This window comes from Girardinichthys multiradiatus, chromosome 1, assembly GCF_021462225.1.
Source record: "Girardinichthys multiradiatus isolate DD_20200921_A chromosome 1, DD_fGirMul_XY1, whole genome shotgun sequence".
Classification (NCBI taxonomy): Eukaryota; Metazoa; Chordata; class Actinopteri; order Cyprinodontiformes; family Goodeidae; genus Girardinichthys; species Girardinichthys multiradiatus.
Window position 1 is genome coordinate 25,276,123 of NC_061794.1, and position 25,266 is coordinate 25,301,388.

Below are 25,266 nucleotides of genomic sequence, written 5' to 3' on the forward strand. Positions count from 1 at the left end.
TTAAAAAGTCAAACATTTTTATTGCTTTATGCTCATAAAACTGTAAAACATGACACTTAAAAAACAAGTAGAGGAAATGTGAAACAAGTTTTTAAACAGATTTTTTTTTTACTTGCAGTATTACTTTAAATATTTACTGATACCTAACAGAGTAATGATTAAAGTGTAAAGTATGAAACCCAAATACCCATAAATAGAAAATAATACACACTTCCTGTTTCAAAAGCAAGAAAGAACATTCTCTGAACATCAGTGGGTAAACTTGGTAGCTCATGTACATGACATGTAGATTACAACCAACAAAATAAACAGGGTTGTTGAGTTTGAGATGCAGCGCCACCTGCTGGTCAAACCAACAGCAAACAAGCTGCTGATGCAGGAGAAAAAGCAGTGACACAGGATCATTATCCACACAACAGATGCTGGCGTAATGCTGATATTAAGGATAAGAAACACTGAAAGCCCTCAGGGTCAAATTAGGTTTTTTGATTTGAAAAAAGAAAAGAAAAAAGGATTCAACAAAACAAAAAAAATCAAGGATAAACAAATAAGATAAATAAAACAGGTAAAGCAGGTTCTAAAATGACTTGGAAGAGTTCCAACGTGTGCCTTTATGCATAAAATATTGCACAACCCCACACAGATTCTTAATGATTCACAGTTTGATTGGTCAAGCCAGCAGTTCCTCACGAGGAATGCTTGCTTTAAAAAAAAAAAAAAAAAGGTACAAGGTTAAGACAAATATTTTTTTTTCTCCAAAAAGGTACAGCTCGTCACACACAGCAGGCTTACTGCCATCTAAAAGTCTCTCACAAAATTCTCCTGGAAATGTTTGCCTGGAAAAGAGGCAAACTATTAAAAATTCCCTGTGTAACCTCTGGATTGACATACAGCAAAGTTTCTGCGTCTCTTTTCCTTCTACAAAACAACTTCCACTTATTTACAGTAAAACCCTGTTAAAAAGCTGGACCCACAAACACATGGAAGCAGAAGTTTCCCAATCTTACAATAGTTGTGCAACTTGCAAGGAATTCACCGGAGAATGAAGTGACCCTCCTTTAGGAAGAGGTATTGACGATACAGCTTTAATGTAAAGTTTTACAATAATACTGCTGACTTATATTGTTCAGGAAGGCAGGACTCTCAATATGGCTTCATTCCTTTTTTCTCCCTTGTCTGGTCTTGCCCACAATGACTTGGCTGAATGTTCTAGTTAAAGTCACATAGCAGCACAGTTCTGGATCCAGATGAAGTGTTCATGAAACACCAATATGCTGTGCTCCCACTGAATACACAGTGGAGGTCTGTCTTCATCCATCATTTTAATGCAGGAACGGTCTAACAGCCAGGAGGAGGCCTGAGTAGCTGGCTGCATATTCAATTCAAAGTAGTTCGGCCTTTAAAAAGGTTAGAGTTGCCAGTGCAGAGGATTACACACACAAAAAAAAAAAAAGTCACTGGATTTTAGACAGCCCACTGGCCAGGAGGAGTTTAACTGGAATGGTAGACCGTGACACGGTTAAAGGCAACCTGTCGAGTCCTGCAAGAAAGGAAAGAAATAAAAATCACTATGCACATTAAAGCAACCCTAAAGTTGCAAAACTGAGGAAAATTATAATCTATTCATCTCAGAACAAAAGTAATTTGGGAGGTAATGGAAAACTACAGCAGGACTGCTGTGCTGCCGAGATGCTATCTTCCCTGTGAGGAAGGGGATTGCGTGTCTGTGTGTGTGCATTTGACGTGGCCATGCTCTGAGTGCTTGTTTGTGTTGGGTGGAGATTTCGAGGGTGTGTATAATGCTAGGGGTCTAGGGCGGTGTGCCTGAAGGTCCCCAATGGACCCGACTCTCCTCTTGTCCCTTTACAATTTCCTGAAAGAATTGTATTCTTTCTATCTGAGGAAGAGAGCACAGCCCGTCAGGAAATGGGGCCAAAGGTGGGGAGCTCATGGTGTTGCTATTAAAAGTGCAGCAAGTGGAGTAGAGTACAGAAGGTGGTTCGACAAAGTATTGACTCAGGTGGTCCTGAGTACAAACATACACTACATTTTTCAGACTTTTAATCGTGAAACATTAGTAATTTTTGAATTACCACAATAAAATACAAAGTTTTAATGTGACAGAATGTGAAATAGTTCAAGTCCTGTAAATACTTTCGCAATGCAGTGACCATAAAGAGACTAACCAAAGGCACGGATGAGCTCTCTGCGTACCGCCCAGGTGACCGTCTTCGTAAGGGAGGCAGAGGTGAGACCAGCAAACAGCATGTTGTACAGAAACACAATGTAGAAGTTCCCCAGCCAATTATATCGGCCAAAGTCTCCCAGCAAATCAAAGCGGGTGATCCCTGTAGGAAAGGAGCAGAGGTCAAATAAAATGCTAAGCAAAAGTGGCTTGATTGCAGTGTGAGGATTCCTGAAATACACGTGGCCTCTTGTGATCATTATTAAAACTGCAAGTAAATTGATGATTATGCAGTTTCCTAAAAGAATTGCCAAGTATCTCTCCCATTATTCTGGCATTTAACCCTTTGGCTCAGCTGTAGATGTGCGCTGGATTGGTTGTCTTTCAATGTTTTTCTGTAATATTAAAAGCACTCCAAACAGAACTTATAATGAGAGACGACTACACCGAGCACTGCTGATGTAAGGCTCCCAGAAGCGGCTCAACGAAATCAAAATAGCGGTCACCATTTGCAATAAAAGACAACTACATTAAAGTCTGCTGCCTTCCAGGGACCAAAAAACCTGAGAGCATGCAGGAAGCCAAGAAAGCATAGTTTAGCAGCCACTTAACTCTCAGACAAACCTTTATGTATTTACTGTGCTGCATTACACATTCATCCATTGAGTCTCAAGAGTGAGGGTAGAACATCCCTGATATTTATTTATTTTGATCTGTTTGAAAAAAGAACTAATGTACAATCTGTCAATGTTGCGACCCGGACTTTGCTTCTGCATTACATATTCCAGAAATCAGCATTTCCACGGTAACAGGACGAGACAACACAAAGCCCAGACGTCCTGCTGTAACCGTTTAAGCTGTGATGGTGCAGGCAGATTCCCACGAGGCCAGTCTCTTCCACCGAATCGCAAGCAGTGCTGTGTAAGCGTATGTCTTTGATAGTTATGGGTCAAAAGCTGATTGTTTACATGAAAAGGCTCAGCTACAGGACCTGTCTGGGTAAAGGTGTGTCGCTGTTTTTTTTCCCCACTTTCCATTAGTAAAGAAGGACATGACAGACACTGTTCACTTTTCTTCTAGACACCATGATAGAAAAGAACAAAATAAAAATATTAAATTCAAATAAATACTGCATTGATCAACATTGATTTGATCTGTGTTATTTTTCTTTTCTTTTTTACTAAAACTACATTTAGCCCATTTGTTTTTATCTCCTTGTTGAGGTGGAGGGGCCTGAAAACAGTTGTTCCTCCAAAGGGGGACTCAACCCAAACATTGGGGGGCAAAACATGAACCACACATTCAAACATAAGGCATTTAATAAAAAATAAATAATATATATATATATGTATAAGTTCTCACCAAGTGTGCGTGAAAACACTGGCAGTGCGGAGCTCAGAATGAGCAGTGAAACACAGTTTGCAATGATCTGAAAGAAGCAGAAATTCACAGGTAACCACCAGTAAACAGGAAACCTCTCCAGTTTGTCACTGAAACTCCAACACATGAAGCAGTTTACCTGTGTGAGGTTAGTGTCTTTCACACGAGGCAAGAGGCCACAGAAGAGAGGAGAACTGTAAAAGCCCACTACTGAGGACAACATTAGGTAGCTGAGATTCACTTTAAGGACAACAGTAACAGGATGAGAAACACAGAGAGTGAACAACCCGGCGGTTACATCATAATGTGCTGTTTAAAGAGTGAATGTGCACACATGTATCAACTGAAAAATCTGTTTCACTGACAGAAACAGCCACAACCATTTGGCCTGCTTTTACTCTAAATGTTGATTTGCAAGAGAGATCAAGCAAAAACTTCCAGGATTGATGTCTTAATGCTTCAGGGGAGAGCAGAGCGCACCACAGCTCACTGGTTGTGGTGAAAGACTGAATGCAAGATACTAAATGGGTTGAAAGGATACAGGATGAGGACTACTTGAACTGCAGCACCCAGTGAGCCGAACATGGAGAAGGAGGCCATTCCCAGGTGAGGGTCCTAAACACAAACATAACAATAATCACTGTAAACTGTCCTGTTTCCAACAAAGCAAGGAATGCTTCCAGTGCCTTCAGAGAGAACCCTCACCTCCATTCCCCGGGGCATGGCCGTCTCATCCAGCAGCAACTCCAACACATTGAAACAGACCATCAGCACACACATCACCTGTAGACGAAAGCAACAATCCCACCACAGGATGTCAGTGAATGGGAAGTTAATGTGGAAATCACGAATGTCGTTTTTTTCTGTGTGTACCGTTAATGCAAGAAGCATAAGCATTGCCAAAGGATAGCCCAAGTTTCGCTGCCAGGGCGACGCCTTTCTTCGCATCTCTTTGAGAGAAACAAAAAGAAAATAAAAAACTATGAAGACTGCATCGTGTGGATGCTGCAGGAGAAACCCTGCAGAGAGAAGCTTCCTCAGTCTTACCCAGGGCGACACGCCTGCTCTGAACTGCCTGGTACTTTTTTCTCATGGCCTCCATGTTCAGTGTGACCCAACATGATGGACTGCCACCTCCAATCACACATGCAAAAAGCAGAAAATAATCTCAACGTCAAGCCGTAAAAAAGCAATGGAGAGCGAGCATAGTCAAGACACCTACAATGCAGCTTCCTGTAGAGCGAATCTTCTTCAAACACGGTGCAGCTCAGAGTGTCTTCTACATCCTCCAGAAGCTGGAACACAACAGCATCAGAAGGGGAGGGAAATTAGAACTTGTTATGGTTATTTTCTAAGTCTTCTGAATAGATGCCCAACAGAATTAAAAAAAACTAGAAAGGAAAGATAAAACAAAATAAAAATGTTCTTTGACTAAATGCTGGAAAATGTCCAGTTAGCAGTATATCCTGACTAGACGATATCAGCATGCTTAACTATAGAGATGTTTCAAATCTATACCACTCGTGTGTTACTTTCAGATGCATCTCAATAATATGAATATCATGAAATAAATTATTTCAGTAATTAAATTAAAAATGAAAAACTCATTTTATACAGATATATTGCACACAGATTTAGTTAAAGCTTTTATTTTGTTGATTTGAATCATTATGGCCTCTAGCTAATGAATTAGAATCACGTAAAACCTATAATAGATTATTTTAAGATAATAAAAAAAAAAGAAATGTCTCAATAAAATATGAAGCTATACTGTACAGTATAGGCAGCATTTGTTCAGAGCCATTTTTGCATAAATTACTGCATTGCTAGGTATGGTGTCTCTCGTCTTCCACTTGACACCGTTTTATCAACTGGACTTGATAAAACCCAGTGGACCAACACCCACAGATCGACATGGATCCCCAAAACATTACTAATTGTGGAAACTTCACTCTGTGGAAATTTCAAGCAACTTAGATTCTGTGCCTCTCCACTCTTACTCCAGGATCTGGGACCTTGATTTCCAAATGATGTGAAAAACTAAATTATTTGGAACAATAAGTCTTTGGACCATTAAGCAAGTCTTTTTCTTCTTAGCCCAGGCAAGATGCTTCTAATGTTGTCTCTGCGTCAGGAGTGGCTTGTGTCAGGAATGTGACAGTGGTAGCACACGTCCTGGAAACACCTGTGTGTGATAGCTCTAGAAGTTCTGACTCCAGCCACAGTCCACACCTTGTAAATCTCACCCAAACTCTTGAATGGGCTTTGCATCACAATTCTCTTAAGGCTGAAGTTAGCCCTGTTCATCAGACAGCTTTTCTACATGTTTTCCTTCCACTTAACTTTCCATTAACATGCTTTTATACAGCACACTGAACAGCCAGCTTCTTAAGCAATGACCATTTCTGCCTTACCCCTCCTTTTAGGCAGTCAGCCTAAAAGTGCAAGTTCACTTAAAAACACTTTAGCGGATCTTGACCTGTTAAGATATTCGGAGGCATTAAAACCCCTCGACACAAAGCTTTACATTTCATCCATAGATTACTACTCTTAAAATCTTTATTGAATTGTTCGTAGAATAGACAGACTTTTACCTAAAATCAACGGCAAAGATGATGCTGACCCCAGGATTGTATGGCATGTTTACAAAGCATATATGAGAGGGATAATAATTGCATATACAAGTTGTAAAAGAAAGGAATAAATAATAATAATAATAAATGATGATGCCAAAGAAACTTAAAACCAAAGATTAAAAACCTGAAGAATATTACACATCAAATGTTTGAGAAATTGTGCAGTTCTGAGATTGATTCCAGTAAACTAAAAGATTGTCTAAACAGTTTCTAAACAGCTTAACTATACCAAAGTTGACAGGAGACCAGGCTAACTTGCTAGAAGGCCCCATTAAATTATTAGAAATTGATACAACTATTTCATTGCTCGAGTCAGGCTATTGCCCTGAGCTGACGGATACTATGTTGAGTTTTATAAAGTATTGAGAGAAAAGATTAACAAACTGCAACAGAAAGTTTTTAATGCCTCTTTCCAACACTGAAGACTCCCAGGAACTATGTACACTGCTATATGCAAACAATAATCCTTTAATTAATCAGATAAAAAGAAAAAGTAATAAGTTGGAAGAAGTTTCCTTTATTGGCGATTGGTAGAATCAACCTTACTAAAATGATACTACTAGCTAAAAGTACCTGTCCAGTGTCGATGCTTTTTGTGTTTTTGAACCCCAAAAATCTTAAAGACATTAACAGGATAACATCAGATTTTATCCGGGCAGGAACAGAAGTTTAAAAATGGAAATTGTACAACTTCCAAAAAAACAGGGCAGGTGGGGCTTACCTAGGATTGAGAATCATCGTCCATGCACACGAGAATTATTTTGGTGTGGGCAACTGAACATGATGTTACACCAAGGCTTGAGATTTAGAAAAGAATTAGCAAACCCCTCTGTCTAATAAATATATTAGATAAATGAGGATTAATTATTAATGCTATCAAGACATGTAGAAAATGTTTGGAAAGTCCCAGACTCTAAATGTTTTGACAACATTGGTAGATAACCCAGACTTGACAGCAGGGGGTGCTGGCCTCAATTTTAAATCATGGCAAGAAGCTGGTATTAAGTGAAAGCATAATCTTTGTAACAAGGGTAAATTCAAGTTGTCTGAAGTTATAAGAATTAAATGCAATATACCAGTCACATACTTCTACAAGTACCTCCAGATCAGTCATTATGTAAACTCAAAGAGTGGATTTCTGGAGACATCTGGTAGAAAAAAAGAGTGGTGCCCCGATTGCAGTTTTCTGGCCTGGCCCATCACCGATCTCAAAAAAAGCCTGACCTGCCGATACCGATGTTTTTTTATAACTGATACTGTTAGGTGTTATAAGGTCACAATACACCTTGAAAGTTCCAATCTTATTTTATTCAAAATCATTAAACAATACCTGTGAAACAATACAAACTTGTTTTAACTGCACATGAGGCAGTGCTCTCAAATAAAAATGAAAAGTTTATAGTTCCTTTAGTGTTTCAAAACTTGGACAATAGGTTAGACAAGTAGATAAGATTGGTGGATAAGATCTATTTCACACTAAGTTTCAGCTGATCACTGATCTCCAAAAATTAAAGAAAATCGGCCAGCCGATCAATCGGTGCACCCCTAGAAAAAAACCTTACTGGATTATCAGAAACGTAGATTTAATTCTGAGTTGCAGACTCTGAAGGAAGACAAACTGGAAACTTAAAGAGTTCAACTTGGAACGCCTTGCTTAAAATAATGATTTTGAGTCATAGGAGGAAATCTTGCTGCCCTCTAGAATATCAGTTTGGAATAGGTGTAAAGAACAGCAGTCCAATATTCTACATAATATTTACATATCTTCTTCTATATATAGTTAGTACACTCGCAAAGATTCTATGAATGGCCCAAAAAGCAGCCCGGTTAAAGGAACTAGATATTGATGTCTTTGGCAGTGCAGCAACGTTCAGGTGTTTTGGTTGGCGGTATGCAGTGAAATCAGCTCTGTGGTGGGACATACACTCCTACTCAGCCCACTCATGTGCCTGTTGGGGATCATACCTGGGCCTCTGAGGGCTCACAATGACACTGTCAAATTTCTTTTCATGCTGGCGCGAAAGACCATAATTTCCGAATGGGTTGGTAGCAATCCCCCTTTTGTTTAAATGTGGAAATCTTTGATTTCTGAATATGTAACTCTAGAGAGATCAAGATACTATCTCAGTGGTAAGTCTCATCTGTTTGAGAAAAGAGAGAGTGTTTTGAAGGGTCTGAAGATTAAAAGGTCATGAACACAAACTGGATAAAAAGTATGTACAGCCAAAAAGGCTCTGTCCCTTTTTTATTATTTGTTGTGCTTCAGTGTTTGGTTTAAATATTCAAAATGCTCGATAAAAAGAATGATAAAAAATACATTTATTTTTGGTCTTTTGTTACATTTTTTGAGAAACAGAATTTTTGCACTTGCATAAATATTCTTTAGAGAGCAGCTGCACCTTTAAACACCAAGATATCTAAACGACAAATGCAGCAAAAAGAGATTTTTCTGTTCCTGCACCGATTTAGGATGAAGATGGCATACGTGTGGGACTTTACAAAAGTTGCATACTGTAGAGCTATCTTACTATATATGTTCCTTGTTCTCCTTTGTGAACGCACAAGTCTGTAAAAACTTAGATAAAACCTACGTACGTCATGTAAATTTTGATGGTTGCAGAGAGGTAAGTTTGATTTACCCGAGGTTTGACCAGCAGGCTGCCGGTAACACTGAACATTCGAGACAACCCAAATGGGGTGCACACTGAAAAGGAAAAACACAAATCAATCCACAAGAGTGATACGACTCAGTTTCTACAAGTCTCCTATTTGTGATCAATGTATACTAACGGAGAAGCAGCATGACTCCAAACAGAGAGATCCCCGAGTACAGGTATGGCAGGTAATACTCCCACAGGTCTGCAGTTTAAAAAGAGAGAATAACAATTAGCAACACTGTCATTGCAGTCCAAAAAGAGTATAAATGTATGATGAGAGTGACTCACCATAGAGGCTCTTTCGGGCAATGTTGTCATGGAGGAGAGCTGATGCCACCCACACAATACCCAGCACAAGGAAAGCTAGCAGGATCAGCAGGACAACAGCTTCATACACTCGCGCCATTACTCCCTACACAGAAACAAGTCGTTTGGTGATCAGTTTAGATGAAGTTCATTTAAAAAAAAATATTTGTATGTGGTTCTTACACATTTACTATGAAGAAATTACATAGCCTTCCAGATTCAACTTTCCAAAGTTCCCAGGAAGGAAGAAAAGGAGGACATAAGTGAAGGAAGGAAGGATAGAAAAAAGGAAGCAAGGAAGATAGGAAGAATAGAAAAAAAGAAAGGGAGGAAGGAAGGAAAGTAAAACAAAACTGGTACCTTTCTGGATCCAGCAAATCCCTCAGACTCGGTGAAGAAATATGCAAAAGGCATGAGGAAGACGAGGGACAAGTTGGAGAACAAAAACACTAGATTCCACAACCCTGACAGGTGAGAAACAGATCATTAGAGACAAAGATTATAATGAAACATTATAGCAGTACCCACCATTAACCACTGTGTGGCATTGTACAGTTAAACAGTGCAGCATGTTAAGAATGGTTATATGGTCCACTGCCACTGACAAAACAATGTGCAACATTTAAAACGCTATTTCAACAAATCAAAAAGCAGAAAATACATAGCACACTTTGACTCTACATAACAGCTCAGCTATGCACACGTAAGGTCCAAGCTGCTCTGTCCATCCCAATTATCTGCTTGGACACAGGCCAGTGCAGTATTGATTTGGATGTTATCACCCATGCTGTGAAGCCGTAACATGATGCTTAACTGTTCTTGGTAATTATTTTTCAATGAAATGGACAACTAAAAATATATACCGTGGATAAGGGATCCGTTGAGCCACTGCATGTAGTAGCTGTGTGGGAAGGTGAGCAGCACCTCATTCGACAGGATGGAAATGGGGAGAAGCAGCACAGCACACACTGCGACAGACAAGGTGAACGTGCACAACCAGAGTCTGGAAAGAACAATAAGATAACACATGTGTATTTGTGTATTTCAGCCGCAGCCTAGAAAATTAGGGTCCATAAAACCAAGTTGAACACAAATAGAAGCCTCCAGCGTGAAGGTGCAAAGTACAGAGTGCCAATAAACACAGAAAACTACATAACAGGGCAATCAAAGGAAATACCGCTGGTCACTAAAAATGTGCTATCCACTAGTATCTGTGAAACCATCCAAAGTGGCAGCCAAAGCAACTGTTGACCAGTTAATCATTTAAGGTTTGCACTTACGCAATTTTATTGACGGTTGCATCTTCGATATCGTCTGAAAGACAGAGAGAAAAAATAAAAATAAAAATTGAACATTACGTTTTGCAAAACCCAAAAACTACATGTCTCTAATCGGACTTTTTAAACAAGAAGTCAAAAAGTAAGGAAACAAAACAAGAAGTGTTAACTTAAGAAGTTTCGAACCGATACATTTATTCATGAAGATGTGTTTTTATACGAGGAGTTAAAAAACATGCGTGTGAGTGCACTGCACACAAATTGCTGAAGAAAGCAAACCTCTCCCTGAGCTCAGAGAGGGGCGTGAGCAGGGGTCAGGCCCGTGTGGAACATTCTGTTCATTCTGGACCGAGACTCCCGTAAAACCAAACTCTGCGGGAGAATATATAACCACACAATAGTTTGAGACTGACAGAGAACTCATCTTTTTAACCGTAGAACTGCAGTTTTTATGGTGGCGATTTGGATCAAGTCTCGGTTGCTATGAAGAGTGATCTCACTGAATGCATTTAACAGCAAAATAATAAGAAACAAACAAAAACAAAAAACATTTGCAGTGTTCCACAAAATGATATTTTTAATAATTGTGTCGCAGCTCACGTCATTCAATGAGGACAGAGCAACATATATTAAAACAGAGTGGTGCTGAAAATCATTTTTCTTTTCTCAGTCATGGTTACCTCCAAAAAAACATGTGGTCTCATCATCATTTGGCATCCTCAAGGCTTCACATGCGAGAATATTACTGCTACTAAGATTGGACTCAAATAAACCATTTACAGAATCATTAAGAACTTCAGGGAGATGTGTTTAACTGTCCTGAAGAAAGTCCAGCAAGTGTTGGACTCTCCTAAAGAGGACTCAACTAAGGCATTACGTTACCACCAGTGCACAGTTTGCTCTGTAATGGCAGCAGGAAGGTGTGAGTGTTTCTGTTCGCATAATGAGGCTGATATTTTCAGATTGGGGTCTGAGTGTCAAGAAGGGCAGCAAACAGTCTGAAAGCAGCATGAAGCTGTCTTTAGACTGATGTTTGGGACATCTGGAAAAAGAAAGGTCCAAAGTTAATAAAGGTGAATGCTGCCATGAGTACTGCGTCATCCTGACAGTGAAGCATCCCGAGACTGGCTGTGTCACTTGTTCAAAAGGTTCACTTTACCTAAAAAGACGGCCATGAATAAACAGGGGTCAAAACAACCTCTAGGAGCCACTTTACCTAACATCCAGGATCAATTCAAAAACTGAAAAATGAAAGCAATTACCAAGTGGCTCAGGGATTATAACACCGACGTTTCAGAAAGCTTCGCCGATCTTAATCCCAGTTATAATCCCAGTTAGACTCTTTGCATAAACTATATGTACACTCATCAGCTTCATTTGTAGGTACACCTGCTCGTTAAAACAAATAGCCAGTTCACCAATCACAAAACGGCTGCACGGTGGCGCAGTTGGTAGCACTGTTGTCTTGCAGCAAGAAGGTCTTAGGTTTGATTCCCGACCGGGGGTCTTTCTGCATGGAGTTTGCATGTTCTCCCCGTGCATGCATGGGTTCTCACCGGGTACTCCAGGTTCCTCCCACAGTCCAAAGACATGCCTGGTAGGTTAATTGGTCACTCTAAATTGACCTTAGGTGTATGAATGAGTGTGTGCATGGTTGTTTATCTGTTGCCCTGCGATGGACTGGCGACCTGTCCAGGGTGTACCCTGCCACTCGCCCATAGACTGCTGGAGATAGGCACCAGCTCCCCCGCGACCCACTATGGAATAAGCGGTAGAAAATGACTGACTGACTGACCAATCACAAAACAGCATGTAGGCATGTAGAAGTTCGAACTGAGCATCATAGTTGGGGAAAAAAAGGGATTTAAGTGACTTTGAAAGTTGGTGATAGATGGGATGGTCTTAGAATTTCAGAAACACACCCATCTCCTGGGTTTACAGAGAATGGGCCGCAAGAACTGGAAATATCCAGTTAGCGGTAGGCATGTGGAGAATAATGCAGACAAGAATGGGCAGAACGGTTTGAGATGACAAAAAAAGGCAACAGTAGTGGTAGTAAAAAAAAAAACACTTTTTACTGCCAAGGTATGCAGAACTCCATCTCTGGAACGCACACCATGTTGAACACTGAAGCAAATGAGCCCCAGCAGCAGAAGGATACACTTGATGCCACTCCTGTCAGCCAAGAACAGGGAACTAATTCTGACAAACAGCCTCTCTGAATTTGGACACTAACAGATGGGAAAAAGGCAGCCCTGTCTGACGCGTCTCGATTTCTGCTGCAACATTCAGATGGTAGGGTCAGAATTTCATGTGAACAGAATGAAACCATCCTGTCTTGTATAGGGGTGCAGCGAATGATCGGCGATTAGCTGATTCTTACATGTGAAACCAAATTTATTGAATGAACCGATCTTATCTACTTGTATAAAATGCTGTGCAAGTTAAGTTTGCACCACAATGTGAAAAAAATAAAAGACTAAAGGAACTGCAATGCTCCAAACTTTTCATTTATATTTGAGAGCAACACCTCATGTGAAGTTAAAACAAGTTTTTATTGTTTCACGGGTGTTGTTCAATGTTTTTAAATAAAGTAAGATTGGAACAGTGATGGTGTATTGTGACCTTATAACATCTGACATTGACAGTCAGTCATAAAAAATAAAAAAAAATGTTTAATCTGTATCGACCAAAATCTGATCAGTAATCGATGATCAGCTGTGGGGGACATTTTCTTGGCTCAAATCATCTCAAAATGATTTCTTGAACATGACAAGAAGTTCACTGTACAGGTCCTTCTCAAAATATTAGCATATTGTGATAAAGTTTATTATTTTCCATAATGTCATGATGAAAATTTAACATTCATATATTTTAGATTCATTGCACACTAACTGAAATATTTCAGGTCTTTTATTGTCTTCATACGGATGATTGTGGCACACAGCTCATGAAAACCCAAAATTCCTATCTCACAAAATTAGCATATTATTAAAAGGGCCTCTAAACGAGCTATGAACCTAATCATCTGAATCAATGAGTTAACTCTAAACACCTGCAAAAGATTCCTGAGGCCTTTAAAACTCCCAGCCTGGTTCATCACTCAAAACCCCAATCATGGGTAAGACTGCCGACCTGACTGCTGTCCAGAAGGCCACTATTGACACCCTCAAGCAAGAGGGTAAGACACAAAGAAATTTCTGAACAAATAGGCTGTTCCCAGAGTGCTGTATCAAGGCACCTCAGTGGGAAGTCTGTGGGAAGGAAAAAGTGTGGCAGAAAACTCTGCACAACGAGAAGAGGTGACCGGACCCTGAGGAAGATTGTGGAGAAGGGCCGATTCCAGACCTTGGGGGACCAGCGGAAGCAGTGGACTGAGTCTGGAGTAGAAACATCCAGAGCCACCGTGCACAGGAGTGTGCAGGAAACGGGCTACAGGTGCCGCATTCCCCAGGTCAAGCCACTTTTGAACCAGAAACAGCGGCAGAAGCGCCTGACCTGGGCTACAGAGAAGCAGCACTGGACTGTTGCTCAGTGGTCCAAAGTACTTTTTTCGGATGAAAGCAAAATCTGCATGTCATTCGCAAATCAAGGTGCCAGAGTCTGGAGGAAGACTGGGGAGAAGGAAATGCCAAAATGCCAGAAGTCCAGTGTCAAGTACCCACAGTCAGTGATGGTCTGGGGTGCCGTGTCAGTTGCTGGTGTTGGTCCACTGTGTTTTATCAAGGGCAGGGTCAATGCAGCTAGCTATCAGGAGATTTTGGAGCACTTCATGCTTCCATCTGCTGAAAAGCTTTATGGAGATGAAGATTTCATTTTTCAGCACGACCTGGCACCTGCTCACAGTGCCAAAACCACTGGTAAATGGTTTACTGACCATGGTATCACTGTGCTCAATTGGCCTGCCAACTCTCCTGACCTGAACCCCATAGAGAATCTGTGGGATATTGTGAAGAGAACGTTGAGAGACTCAAGACCCAACACTCTGGATGAGCTAAAGGCCGCTATCGAAGCATCCTGGGCCTCCATAAGACCTCAGCAGTGCCACAGGCTGATTGCCTCCATGCCACGCCGCATTGAAGCAGTCATTTCTGCAAAAGGATTCCCGACCAAGTATTGAGTGCATAACTGTACATGATTATTTGAAGGTTGACGTTTTTTGTATTAAAAACACTTTTTTTTTTTTGGTCGGATAAAATATGCTAATTTTGTGAGATAGAAATTTTGGGTTTTCATGAGCTGTATGCCACAATCATCCGTATTAAGACAATAAAAGACCTGAAATATTTCAGTTAGTGTGCAATGAATCTAAAATATATGAATGTTAAATTTTCATCATGACATTATGGAAAATAATGAACTTTATCACAATATGCTAATATTTTGAGAAGGACCTGTACTTCAATTGCATCCAACATAACCAGACCTCAGTCCTATAGAGCAAAATTAAGGCGCTCCTCGGGGCAAAGTGCCCTGATACAAACAAAGTATATCTGATAAAGTTCAAATAAAGCCTTTAAAATTTAAATGTCAATTAATGAACTTCAGAATACCATAGAAACATCTGGGAAATAGACCTTATAACACAGAAGCTATAAAGTTTGCAAAGAACTAACTTCTGTCAGCCTTAACCTTTGGCTACAACCGTAAAAAGCAAGAAGAGCAAAAAAACAACTGCTTTTCACCGTATTATGCACCTAAAATGGATGGAAGTACTATTGGTAAGTGATAATATGTCTTATTCGGCAATGCTGTCACAGCTATTACAATGCAATGTAAAGTCTAAGGAGCAAGAACCTGTTCTGAATGTCACAAACATCTCCTCACAGTGCAATTGCACAACTGTCATATAGCTGCAGGGCACAACTGTGCTCTTGTTGGTGCAGAAGTAGGCTAAAACAAAGCATGTGCATAATAACGTGCACACAGAAAAGAATCTATTAGGCTGCAGCCCCGCCTCAGTGGTGCATTGAAAAATCCACATCTGCTTCCAATTGACTTACATTTTATTGGATACAGCCCAGTCACACAGGAGAACTTCCAATGTGTCTGAGCGCACAATAGCTGTGCCTAAGTCTCAATGTCCTGACCAAAAGACAGATTTCCTACATATGTGCCCGTCAGAACATTTTTACAAGAGGCTACGTTCCAACTTTGTCGTTTATCTTGTAGCATTTTTCAACACTTCTCTGCCTTTTGAGGAGCTTGCTGCACATTGAGCAACATCTCCCCTTTATCTCCAGGCTTTTCAAATCAAAGTCTAGAGTCTGTTCCATCATGCTTCCATCAATTGGGCAAACTTTAACTGTGCAAGCATGCAAAGGAAGGAAAAGCAAATGACCAAAACTGTAAATAAACACAAACTTAGAACAGGAAAAAGAAAATTGACTCCTTTCTCTAACTTAACATCGAGTTTCTCAGTAGGATTTACGTGAGCCTGAAACGTGCAGCCAACACCGTCATGGAAAAGAAATTCCAAAACAGCAATGTAATCAGTATGCTTGTCAACATCGTTAGTTTTCCTTAAGGCACTTCTCAGTGACCCTTTGATTGAAAGCTTTCTCACAGAGCACCCCTAAAATACACGTTTACATCAAGAAGCTTTCCAACTCACCTGTGACAAACTCTGCAGTCTTTTTGAAGTGTGTGAGGACGAGGTAGCACACCATGTAAAGGCACGTAAACAGGAGGACACAGATCTGCACGGAGGGGGAGGGACAAAAGGAAGTAGAGATGAAGACAGAAAATGTACCTCCGTCAATAATTTGTCAAAACTGATGCTGTTGAACAAATTTACCTGGTTTTAACATATCTAGATTGGCCCAGACCTTAAAGCAGATTTAAAAGCACAAGACTTTGGAGGGGGGGGGGGGGGAGAACAAGATACAAGGCCATAAAAGCTGGAAACACAAACTGGTTTGTCTATGATATTCAGACAGATGGAGTCCTCCTTCACTCAAACAAAGGGAATGAGGTTCCAGTGTCCAAAAGAGATAGTTCCCCTTTACTTAGACGGATTAGTGGGAGTGAGGGACAGATGGTTTAAAACCAGGGAGGAACACTGCGCCCCGCCCCCATGGAGACGGTAAAGGTCATCAGCTGACGTTACATTAATTCAAATTTAGGTTAAACCAGCTATCTGTTGTCTGACAAAGCTCTAAACATGTTAAACACCAGGGTCTTCTGAACCTCTCATATTGTTTCAGTTAACTACAAATTCCAAGAAACAGATCCGTTAGTTTTTATATCCATATTAGTAGGAATTCCCAAAACCTTTTAGCTTTTAAAGTTACAAACCAAAGCTTAGAAGAGGCGTTTGATCCCTAACTATCAACTGACCAAACAAGTATAATTAATAAGTCCATCTACAGCTGTTATGTTGTTTTTCTCTATTGCATTTGTAATATATATACCAAAAATATGCTTTTACTACATTGATTTCTGTTTTTTGGTTTGATTTCTGGAGATGTTTAGACCACTTTTTTTTTTCTTTTTTTTTCTGACCCCAGCTTTGAGAACCATCAGTCTAATCTACTGTATGTACGCGCATGCTGGACAAATTGAAAGAGGAAATATTGTGGCAACATCAGGAAAAGATTTCAGAACTGGCGCCCAACACGCAGAGCAGGTTCTACATGTTGGTCTTTCTGGTAACAGCAGCAACAAACAAAGACGAAGCTCTCCTGGGTAAGATAAGGTTCTTCTAAATAAATCTAAAACAATAAAGCCGACATGACGGTTCTAATAGATTGGTACTCTGTATGCTAAGATTATGATACACACTCACCAGTAACCTTATTAAAAAGGTGCAAATTGCCATCATGGGGCTGGACTGCTTTTTGCCTCCAGAACTTCCTTAACTTGCTTTGAAAGATCCAACGAAGTGTTGGAAATTTCTTCACAAGTTGCGATCCGTATCAACATGAATGCTTCATGCATTTGTTACAAATAATTATCAGCTGCACATCTTTGATGGGAATGTCACAATTCATAACATATGTAAATGTGGAGGCGACTGGAGTACAGAAAAAAACACTGAGATCGCTTATTCTACTGAAAACAGTCACACCAACAGCCCACAAAATTACAAAGAAACTTTTTGTGAGCTTGTGTGAATTGAAGTTTTTGCTTCCTGTTCCCAGCTGACAGGAGGGCTCCCCCGCTGTAGTCTTCTGCTGCTGTAGCTCATCTCCTTGAAGCTTCTGACGTCAGTCAGAGACCATATTCCGTATACCCTGGTTGTAACAAAACGTTATTTGAGCCACTGTTGACCATCTATCGTCTGAAACCAGTCTTCCCATTCTCCTCTGGCATCAACAAGGCATTTCTGTCCCCACAACCATCATCTCACTGGATTTTTTCTCTTTTTCACACCATTCTCCGTAAACCTGTGACAAACCCAACAGTAGATCAGCAGTTTGTGAAATACTCACAAAACCGGCACCAACAATCAGGCCATGTTAAAACTCACTAAAATCCAGTTTCTGCTTTATTCTGATGCTTCTTTTGAACTTCAGTAGACAGTTTTTTCGCCACACCCAGATATCAAAATCTATTGAATTGCTATGATGACAGCGCACAATAACAGTGGTACAATATAGTACATAAAACGTTTTGTAAAAAAACTGCCATTTCTCAAGCAGGGACACATGATCTGCCTTTTCTGGTCTCCCTACCTCTGTCTGAGAGTATCTCAACAAATCCCAAAACATTAAATCTGCTTCAACTTCAACGTCCTTTGAGAACTGAAAGGCTTTTAGCAGAGCTCCACAGGTTTCGTTTGTATGTTTAAAATAAAGCAAACTGAATTTAGTTTCCAGTAATGAAACCTGAAGGTTCTTCTTTTATGAAATATTTGGAATTTCTCCTCCTAAGCAGGACAAATCTGTGGCAGCATACAAACTGCATTACAGCAACAAAGCACCCTATACAACTAATCTGCTCAGTCTGCAAATTGTTGTATAATGCAGCCTAATTTGGCAAAAGGCTAATCTAACAAAAGGAAAAGCAGGAAACAAAGGATGGGTATTGGGCCAGAAATAAGATGAGAGGTAGACGCTTTTAGCTCGTGTTGTTGAGAACACGCGTCTTTCTATGGTGTAAAGAGACACAAGTGGCTCCGAAGAGTTTTAAGGTTTTCAGTATGTGTGTTTGTGTGTTGGGGGCACATCTGGGTTGTATGCAAAGTCATAGTCAATGTTACAGAGGCACTTGTACATCTTTGTTCAAATACATGTGAAAAGAAGAAAAATATTGAAATTTCTTAGGAGAAAATCTAACCAAATACGCCTCATCTGGTCCTTAAATACATTCTAGCAAAGCATGATGGGAGGTGGTTAACAAAACAACACAGTTCTAAAGTACAACGTGTCATTCCAATGCCATTAAAGGACAAAAGGTGTTCAGTAAATATGAAATATTAAAAGTCTCTAAATGAGTTCCGCAATCACTTCTAACTTTCAGTTTATGGATCCTTTCTAGTCTGAATGGAAAAATAAAACATGTAAGAGATTAAAAACATCCCAATCTAAGAAGCACCAGTCTGAAGTTACCCAGATCTGTGAAGGTGAAGGTTAGTCCATCGGTTGTTCAATTCACCTTGAAACTGACAGGAGAAATGTAGCAGCACAGCTAGTGATCACATTATTATTTTATCTCCCCTGACTTTCACATTTCCTTACTAGTCTACAGCAGGTGCCTTTATGAAGCACTGCTTCATGCAACTGTCTATACAGGTGGGACGAATTAACGTGGCTCTCCACTGCACCTGCAGCTGGGCTTTCCAGCAGAACATGACCTCTCCAGCATGAATAGCAGTACAAGAGCATCGACTTCTTTTGCTGTCATAAGTAATAAAACTATTTGTTTATGAAAAAATACTTTTGGGATCTTTTAGGATCAGACTTGGAAATTGTCGAACCTCACATGAAAAAAACACTGTTAAGTGAACCTCTGTAATGATGCACATCACAGACGGGGCTGCCTGGTAGCCCTCAGCACGCTTCTTTTACACATAGATATTCGTCAATATCCAGGAGGTGATTAAACCCTGTTTTAACAATGACAAATCACATGTTATAAAAGTTCACTTTTATAACAAGTTTACTTTTACATTTCAAGTAGAGATGCAAAGAGACACTGGCTGGTGATCAGAGTAGGACAAATTTCAGCTTGACTGGCACCAACAAGTGACCTGCCAGCTGGAAACTAAAAGTCTGATCTTTTTCCGATAATCAAATGCACCATAGCTAGGTGTATCATGTCACTCTGACAACACCTTTCCGCGGGGAACTTGCTTATGTGGTAAAAAGAATTACAGTTGGATTTTGTTTTCTAGTATCAGTGAGGTGTTTAAAAATGAGGTCAGGCCGGCGAAGACTAAAAGCTGCAAGAAGCAATACAAAAGGAAACGGTTTTTCCAACGTGGGAAGGTAGATGCTACATGACGGCGCTAGACTTTGGTGGGTGGTGATCGTTTCGCCTCTTGAAGTGGAACAGACTTTGGTAGATGGCAGGGAAGCTGAACATATTACAGCAATGCTGCTTCGATTATTCTTCTGAGCTTCAAAACCTCTGTCTGTTAGGAATAGGGTTCTTGTTGGAAATTTTGCTTCCAGAAATCTAAGAGTTCAGGTAAGGATCTGGATTCTCGAGGAATACGTACAGATTGATGTTTAGTTAGTAATGCTAACAGTGCTAATAACCAATATACATTGAAGAAGACATTTTAAAATGTCTACTCCAAATCATTCTGCTATATTGTTACTTTACCCCCCCCCCCATCTAGGTTCAGGGTGCCGGCTACGTGCACTCTACGGTTTACATCCTAGCTATACAGGCTGGGTTTTTTTCCCATGTCAGTTATGCATAAATTTGCCAGATGTTGTTAGACCTGATGATTTACAATGACAGTGAAGACAGATGTTTGGCAGCAACATCATTTTCTCAAGGATTGTTCCTTTTATTTTAACCTGAACACTGGTATGCAGCATAAATTATAGGCAGCTTATTGGGTTGTAATATTATTTTCAACAGGATGGAACCATCAGAGCTGTGGTAGAATTATTTCAAAAGGGGCAAAATCATTTAGAGAAATATTTTAGCAGCTACTAATGGTACAGTAGAACTACCATGCTAATTTGCCAATTTTCTGAATAAAAAGGAAGCAGCTTCATCAACCATCTACATAAATAACTATATAGGTATACGTGAATTTAATATGTCAGTGCTGTTATTAATTGGTTAGAGTATTGAATTTTTAAGATGCTTGTTACTTTCAGAAAAAAAAGTAAGAAAATTTATTAAAATGTGAAACAAAATGTATGGGAAAACTGACTGGTACTTTAACTAGGCCATTTTAAAACATATCTGAAGATGCTGGTCAGTTGAAAACACTGGACAGCTGCCATTTAACGTGTTATTCTTTCAAATACAATTAGCAAACTTTCCTAAGTAAATTATAATATATATTATTAGGGCTGCAACTAAATATTATTTTGCTAATCGATTAATCTGTCGAATATTTTTTTCAATTAATCAATTGATAATCGGACAGAAAAAGGTGCTTAATAAGAGATATTTTACAAGATTTGCACCAGGTGAAGCTATCGCTATGCCACTTTAGGAGTTCTGGATAGAGCATATTTACAGACCATGGCTTTTCCTCTTAAATGCAAAATGTCTATTTTTTGCACAATGTCATGTTTTAGATTCTGTATACTACAGTTAACGATTATTCGATTGCTAGATTAGTTGGCAATCATTTAAATAATTGATTAATTAATCCAATTAAGTGTTTCAGCTCTAAATAATATAATCATTTATATAGAACCCTTCCCAAATACAAACCACAAAATGCTTCACAAAAGGGTAAGAGGGGCCTCCATTATTTTTTCAAGTCATATTTTAACACCCTCTCGCCACTTGCTCTAATCCGCCCATGTAATATTACTGCCTTATGTGTTTGTCTTTGCAACGAAGGTCAAATTGTGCCTTTCCTCCAAACCTAAAGGTTGTAGCATGTATTACTTCCACAGAAAATGTATCATTGGGAATTGTCAGACCTCAAGCTGGTTTCACAGCCCACCTCTGTCCATCTAAAGTCTGGAAGCTAACCTTTCACAGAGGTTTTCCTGGAATTGCAATCGGGGCCGCACAAAATCAGTCCACTCAAATGGCCCCCGGGCCACACTTTGGACATCCCTGACCTAGACCAATGTGACATATCTTTACTATAGCAACCGAGTATCTCAAAATGAGCTTGTCACTCATAGTCTTGGATTAATGCTATTAGGTGCTGGGGCAGCTGACCGTCATGAGAGGATGCACCGTCAGGAGGTGGTGAGCTGGACGCTCAAGGCTCGCCAGGAGCTAATAGCATTAGGTCCCGAGGGGAAAGGGTCACTGACAAACAAGGGCAAAAGAAAAGCAGTGAACAAAGAGGATTAAAAATGAGTACAAAACTACAAACATGAACTGTTTGTCACATGTCACGTTCCAGCACCTCTTAGTATCTTATCGACAATTATCCCAAATCCCTTCATAATGTTAATATCTGGAGCCAAACTTACCTCAGAATGAAAACAGAGACGGTTTGACAGTTGTGCTTTGACAGTCAGTTTAACAAACATCTATAACTTGTCTGAACGTATCTTGCCTTTGGTGTATTTGTCATGATAAGATTTTCACGTGTAGAAGCAAGAAGAGTAGGCACACACCAATCAGGCTTTTGCTGACTGGTACCCATTTCAGGTTCTGTTTGAGGTCTGGGCTAATAATTGAGATTTTTGCAGGTAAAAGTTTCTTCCTTACTATAAAACGGGTAACAAAATTAGCTCAAATTATAAATCAAGGGAGGAAATAGTTTATTTTTACAAAAAATAAATAAATAAATAAATCATTCAAAGCGCATCCAGTAATATGCAGTTAATAATTGATCCGTTTAAAGACAAACATGGAAGCTTACAGTTTTGACCCATTTTAATAGAGCAAGGAAAAACCCTAAATCACTCTGGTTAATGACGCACTGATGATCAATAAAACTGACCAATTTAGATCAGTGTCTGATTGATTCATACAAAAAAGGGCTGCAACATCTCAGAATAATATTTTATTGCAACGCTGTTGTTGAAAATTGGGCTAACAATTAAGTTTAACCCAAAATGTTCAAACTCTTTTTGATTTTGCGATGATGACTGCGTCTCGATAAATTATGCATCTTTGGTGCAAAAGCAGAGAGAAATTACAGAGACATCGGTTGATATATGGCACTGGATGATTTTGTCACACTGGTTTGAAGTTTAAACCCTCAATCTTTAGATCGGTCAACGCCAGAAAGTTCTGCCAAGCTGAATTACTGTCTTCTGTGTGGAAGCGGTTAGTGGAGAGTTAAATATTTCAGTATTAGTACAGCATTTAAAATTTAGTCAGGGTGATTTAAAAGAAATTTTAAGAGCATCTTTTAGTTTTTGAAAAAGGCATGTCAGTTGATCCCTCAGACTGCTACAACACAGCAAGACTTGGGAGATTGCTGGTCATTTAGCCAATTCGTGATTTTGTTGGTTTATAGTTTGGGTCATTTTGTGCCGAGCATTCTGACGTATGAAAAAAAAAAAAAAAGCTGTCTACCACAGGACGTCGATCTATACCCTCCTTGGGGATGTTTCATTAAATCTGCGATGGAGATATTGACCATGGAGTAGACCTCAGTAAATATCAGACAGGCTGAATGTATCGCAGCAAAGTTGCTCTGCTTTATGCTTTTGAACCGTCAGCCTCGGTCTGTTACAGAACACGCTGGACTCGGAAATGTTGGCCGCCATTTGGACACCTCAAAGTTAAGGGATGTTTACAGTCATGCTAACCTTGCTAATCATGCGGATTGTTAATTTAAGATGCTAAAGACAGCTTAAAACGTCTACTCCAAGTCATTTTGTTTCCGTTTTAAATAAACAGAACTCTGTTTAACGGTAACTCTTCGCACACCGTGGGACGTCGCCTCAGCTTCTAATAGAAATAATTAATGATCACCGACACCAGAAAGCCTACAGGAAATTTTGAACGCTGTTCATACACAAAAATCCAGATAGAGTGAAACCATTATCATCAGGTTCAGACTTTACAAAAATGTATCTCTATGCATCAATATCATTACTATTTTTATCTTCGTGGTAATGAAAACATAATGAGATCATCAACATTGTTGAAATTCTTTTTTTTTTTAAGCTATTAATCATGCATATCTGCTCATGATAAAGCACACAGTTGTCACACAATTAATTAATCTATCCTTATATGCTGAAATGATCTCCAAAAAGTTTACCTGTTTCTTAATTAATATTATGGCCATGTACATATCTGTCTGAACTGTAGGCGCATAGGTTTTGCTTATCCTCCCTTGCTGTGAAACTCTTTTCTGGGCTTTCAAGAAATGAACAAACATGAACATAACTGCAAATTCAACATTATCCTTATAGATAAACTGGTGTATCAACATCTCCACTTTCAGGAGGAGCTGCCTGGGAGACCTGAATGTTTTTTTTATATCGGGTTAAAGTTCTCTGCCTTGCTGTAAGTGATTAGATCAGGCAGCAAAGTCTGAAGTTCAACTTGAGCTGTGGTTTTAAACAAAGCTGAGTCAGACACAAGAGCAAGCAGCACGGTTCAATTAAATTATACACACGGTATAAAAACAGACAGTAATACAGTACTATTATGACTGCATTTGCCTTGTAATATTTACACTGAGCGCAGGTAAAAGTAACAAAAAATAAATAAATCCCACGTGAAATAAATGTAACTTAGAGAAAGGCAAACATAAACATTTAAACAACGTGAGTTTTTGCATGAGAAATGGCAGCATACTGTATTGTGTGTGACGACCCCCCCTTTAACTCATCAACCCCAACGGTTGCTTCACTTTAGCCCAACTTTACTTACTATCGTCTCCCGGACGCGGTTGTGGAAAAGTTGCTCTCTAATCGACACTTCGTCCGTTTCCATCCTCTAAAACACATGCCGGTATCATCGGCCCTGAAGGCGCTGAAGGGGCCGGGTTGATTAAAAACGTTGAACCGGGCGCATCTTCGAAGATCTGCAGCGGATGTTTCAGATGGTTAGCAGGGCTGAGTTTTAAAACGGCTGCTGCCACCCTGATCAAAACCGGGCAGGGAGGGGCTAGTGGGGGCGGGGCCTAACACGAGAACGGAGCCAATCGATTGGCCCAGGTAGCTGTCAATCACAACTGAGCTCAAAGGGTTTTTTATGACTTGTTCTGTGTATAAACTTTTAGTATTATTTCTAAATAGCAAAGAATTAGCACATATTTATTAGTAAGTGCGCTTTAAAGCACTGACTTTTGGATCCTAACACCATCATAATTAGGGGAAACTACTCAGTAACTTTGATTTTTATTGCATTTGGTATTTTGAAGACCCAATATGTTCTTGTTACAGTTACCTTTAGAAAACAATATGCATCTCCAGAATTCCATCCATCCATCCATGAATTTTCTATACCCGCTTGTCCTTGCAGCGTAGCGGGGGAGCTGGTGCCTATCTCCAGCAGTCAATGAGCGAGGGGTGGGGTGCACCGTGGACAGGCCGCCAGTCAATCACAGTGACACACTAGAAACAACCATCTACATACACACTCACACCTCAGGGCAGTTTTAGAGATCAATTACCCTAACAGTCTTGTTTTTGGACTGGGGGAGGAACCCAGAGTGGTTGGAGAGAACCCACACATGCAGGAGGGGGGGCATGCAAAGTCCATGTAGAAAGACCCCAGACCTGGATTTGAACCTGGGACGTTCTTGCTAACAATAA

General features: G+C 39.8%; 1 protein-coding gene across 1 annotated transcript; it reads right to left on the minus strand.

Moving 5' to 3' along the window:
* Positions 1 to 24,586, minus strand: lmbr1l (limb development membrane protein 1-like). Its single transcript, XM_047375118.1, has 17 exons — positions 24,380 to 24,586; positions 16,056 to 16,140; positions 10,445 to 10,478; positions 10,028 to 10,167; positions 9,525 to 9,628; positions 9,147 to 9,270; positions 8,992 to 9,060; positions 8,841 to 8,905; positions 4,788 to 4,860; positions 4,613 to 4,699; positions 4,439 to 4,515; positions 4,271 to 4,348; positions 4,107 to 4,180; positions 3,705 to 3,795; positions 3,548 to 3,614; positions 2,187 to 2,348; positions 1 to 1,540 (listed from the first exon to the last, which is right to left on the minus strand). The coding sequence occupies exons 1-17, from the start codon at positions 24,440 to 24,442 to the stop codon at positions 1,455 to 1,457; spliced, it is 1,479 nt and encodes a 492-aa protein (XP_047231074.1). The 5' UTR covers positions 24,443 to 24,586; the 3' UTR covers positions 1 to 1,454.
* Between the last annotated feature and the right edge of the window lie 680 nt (positions 24,587 to 25,266).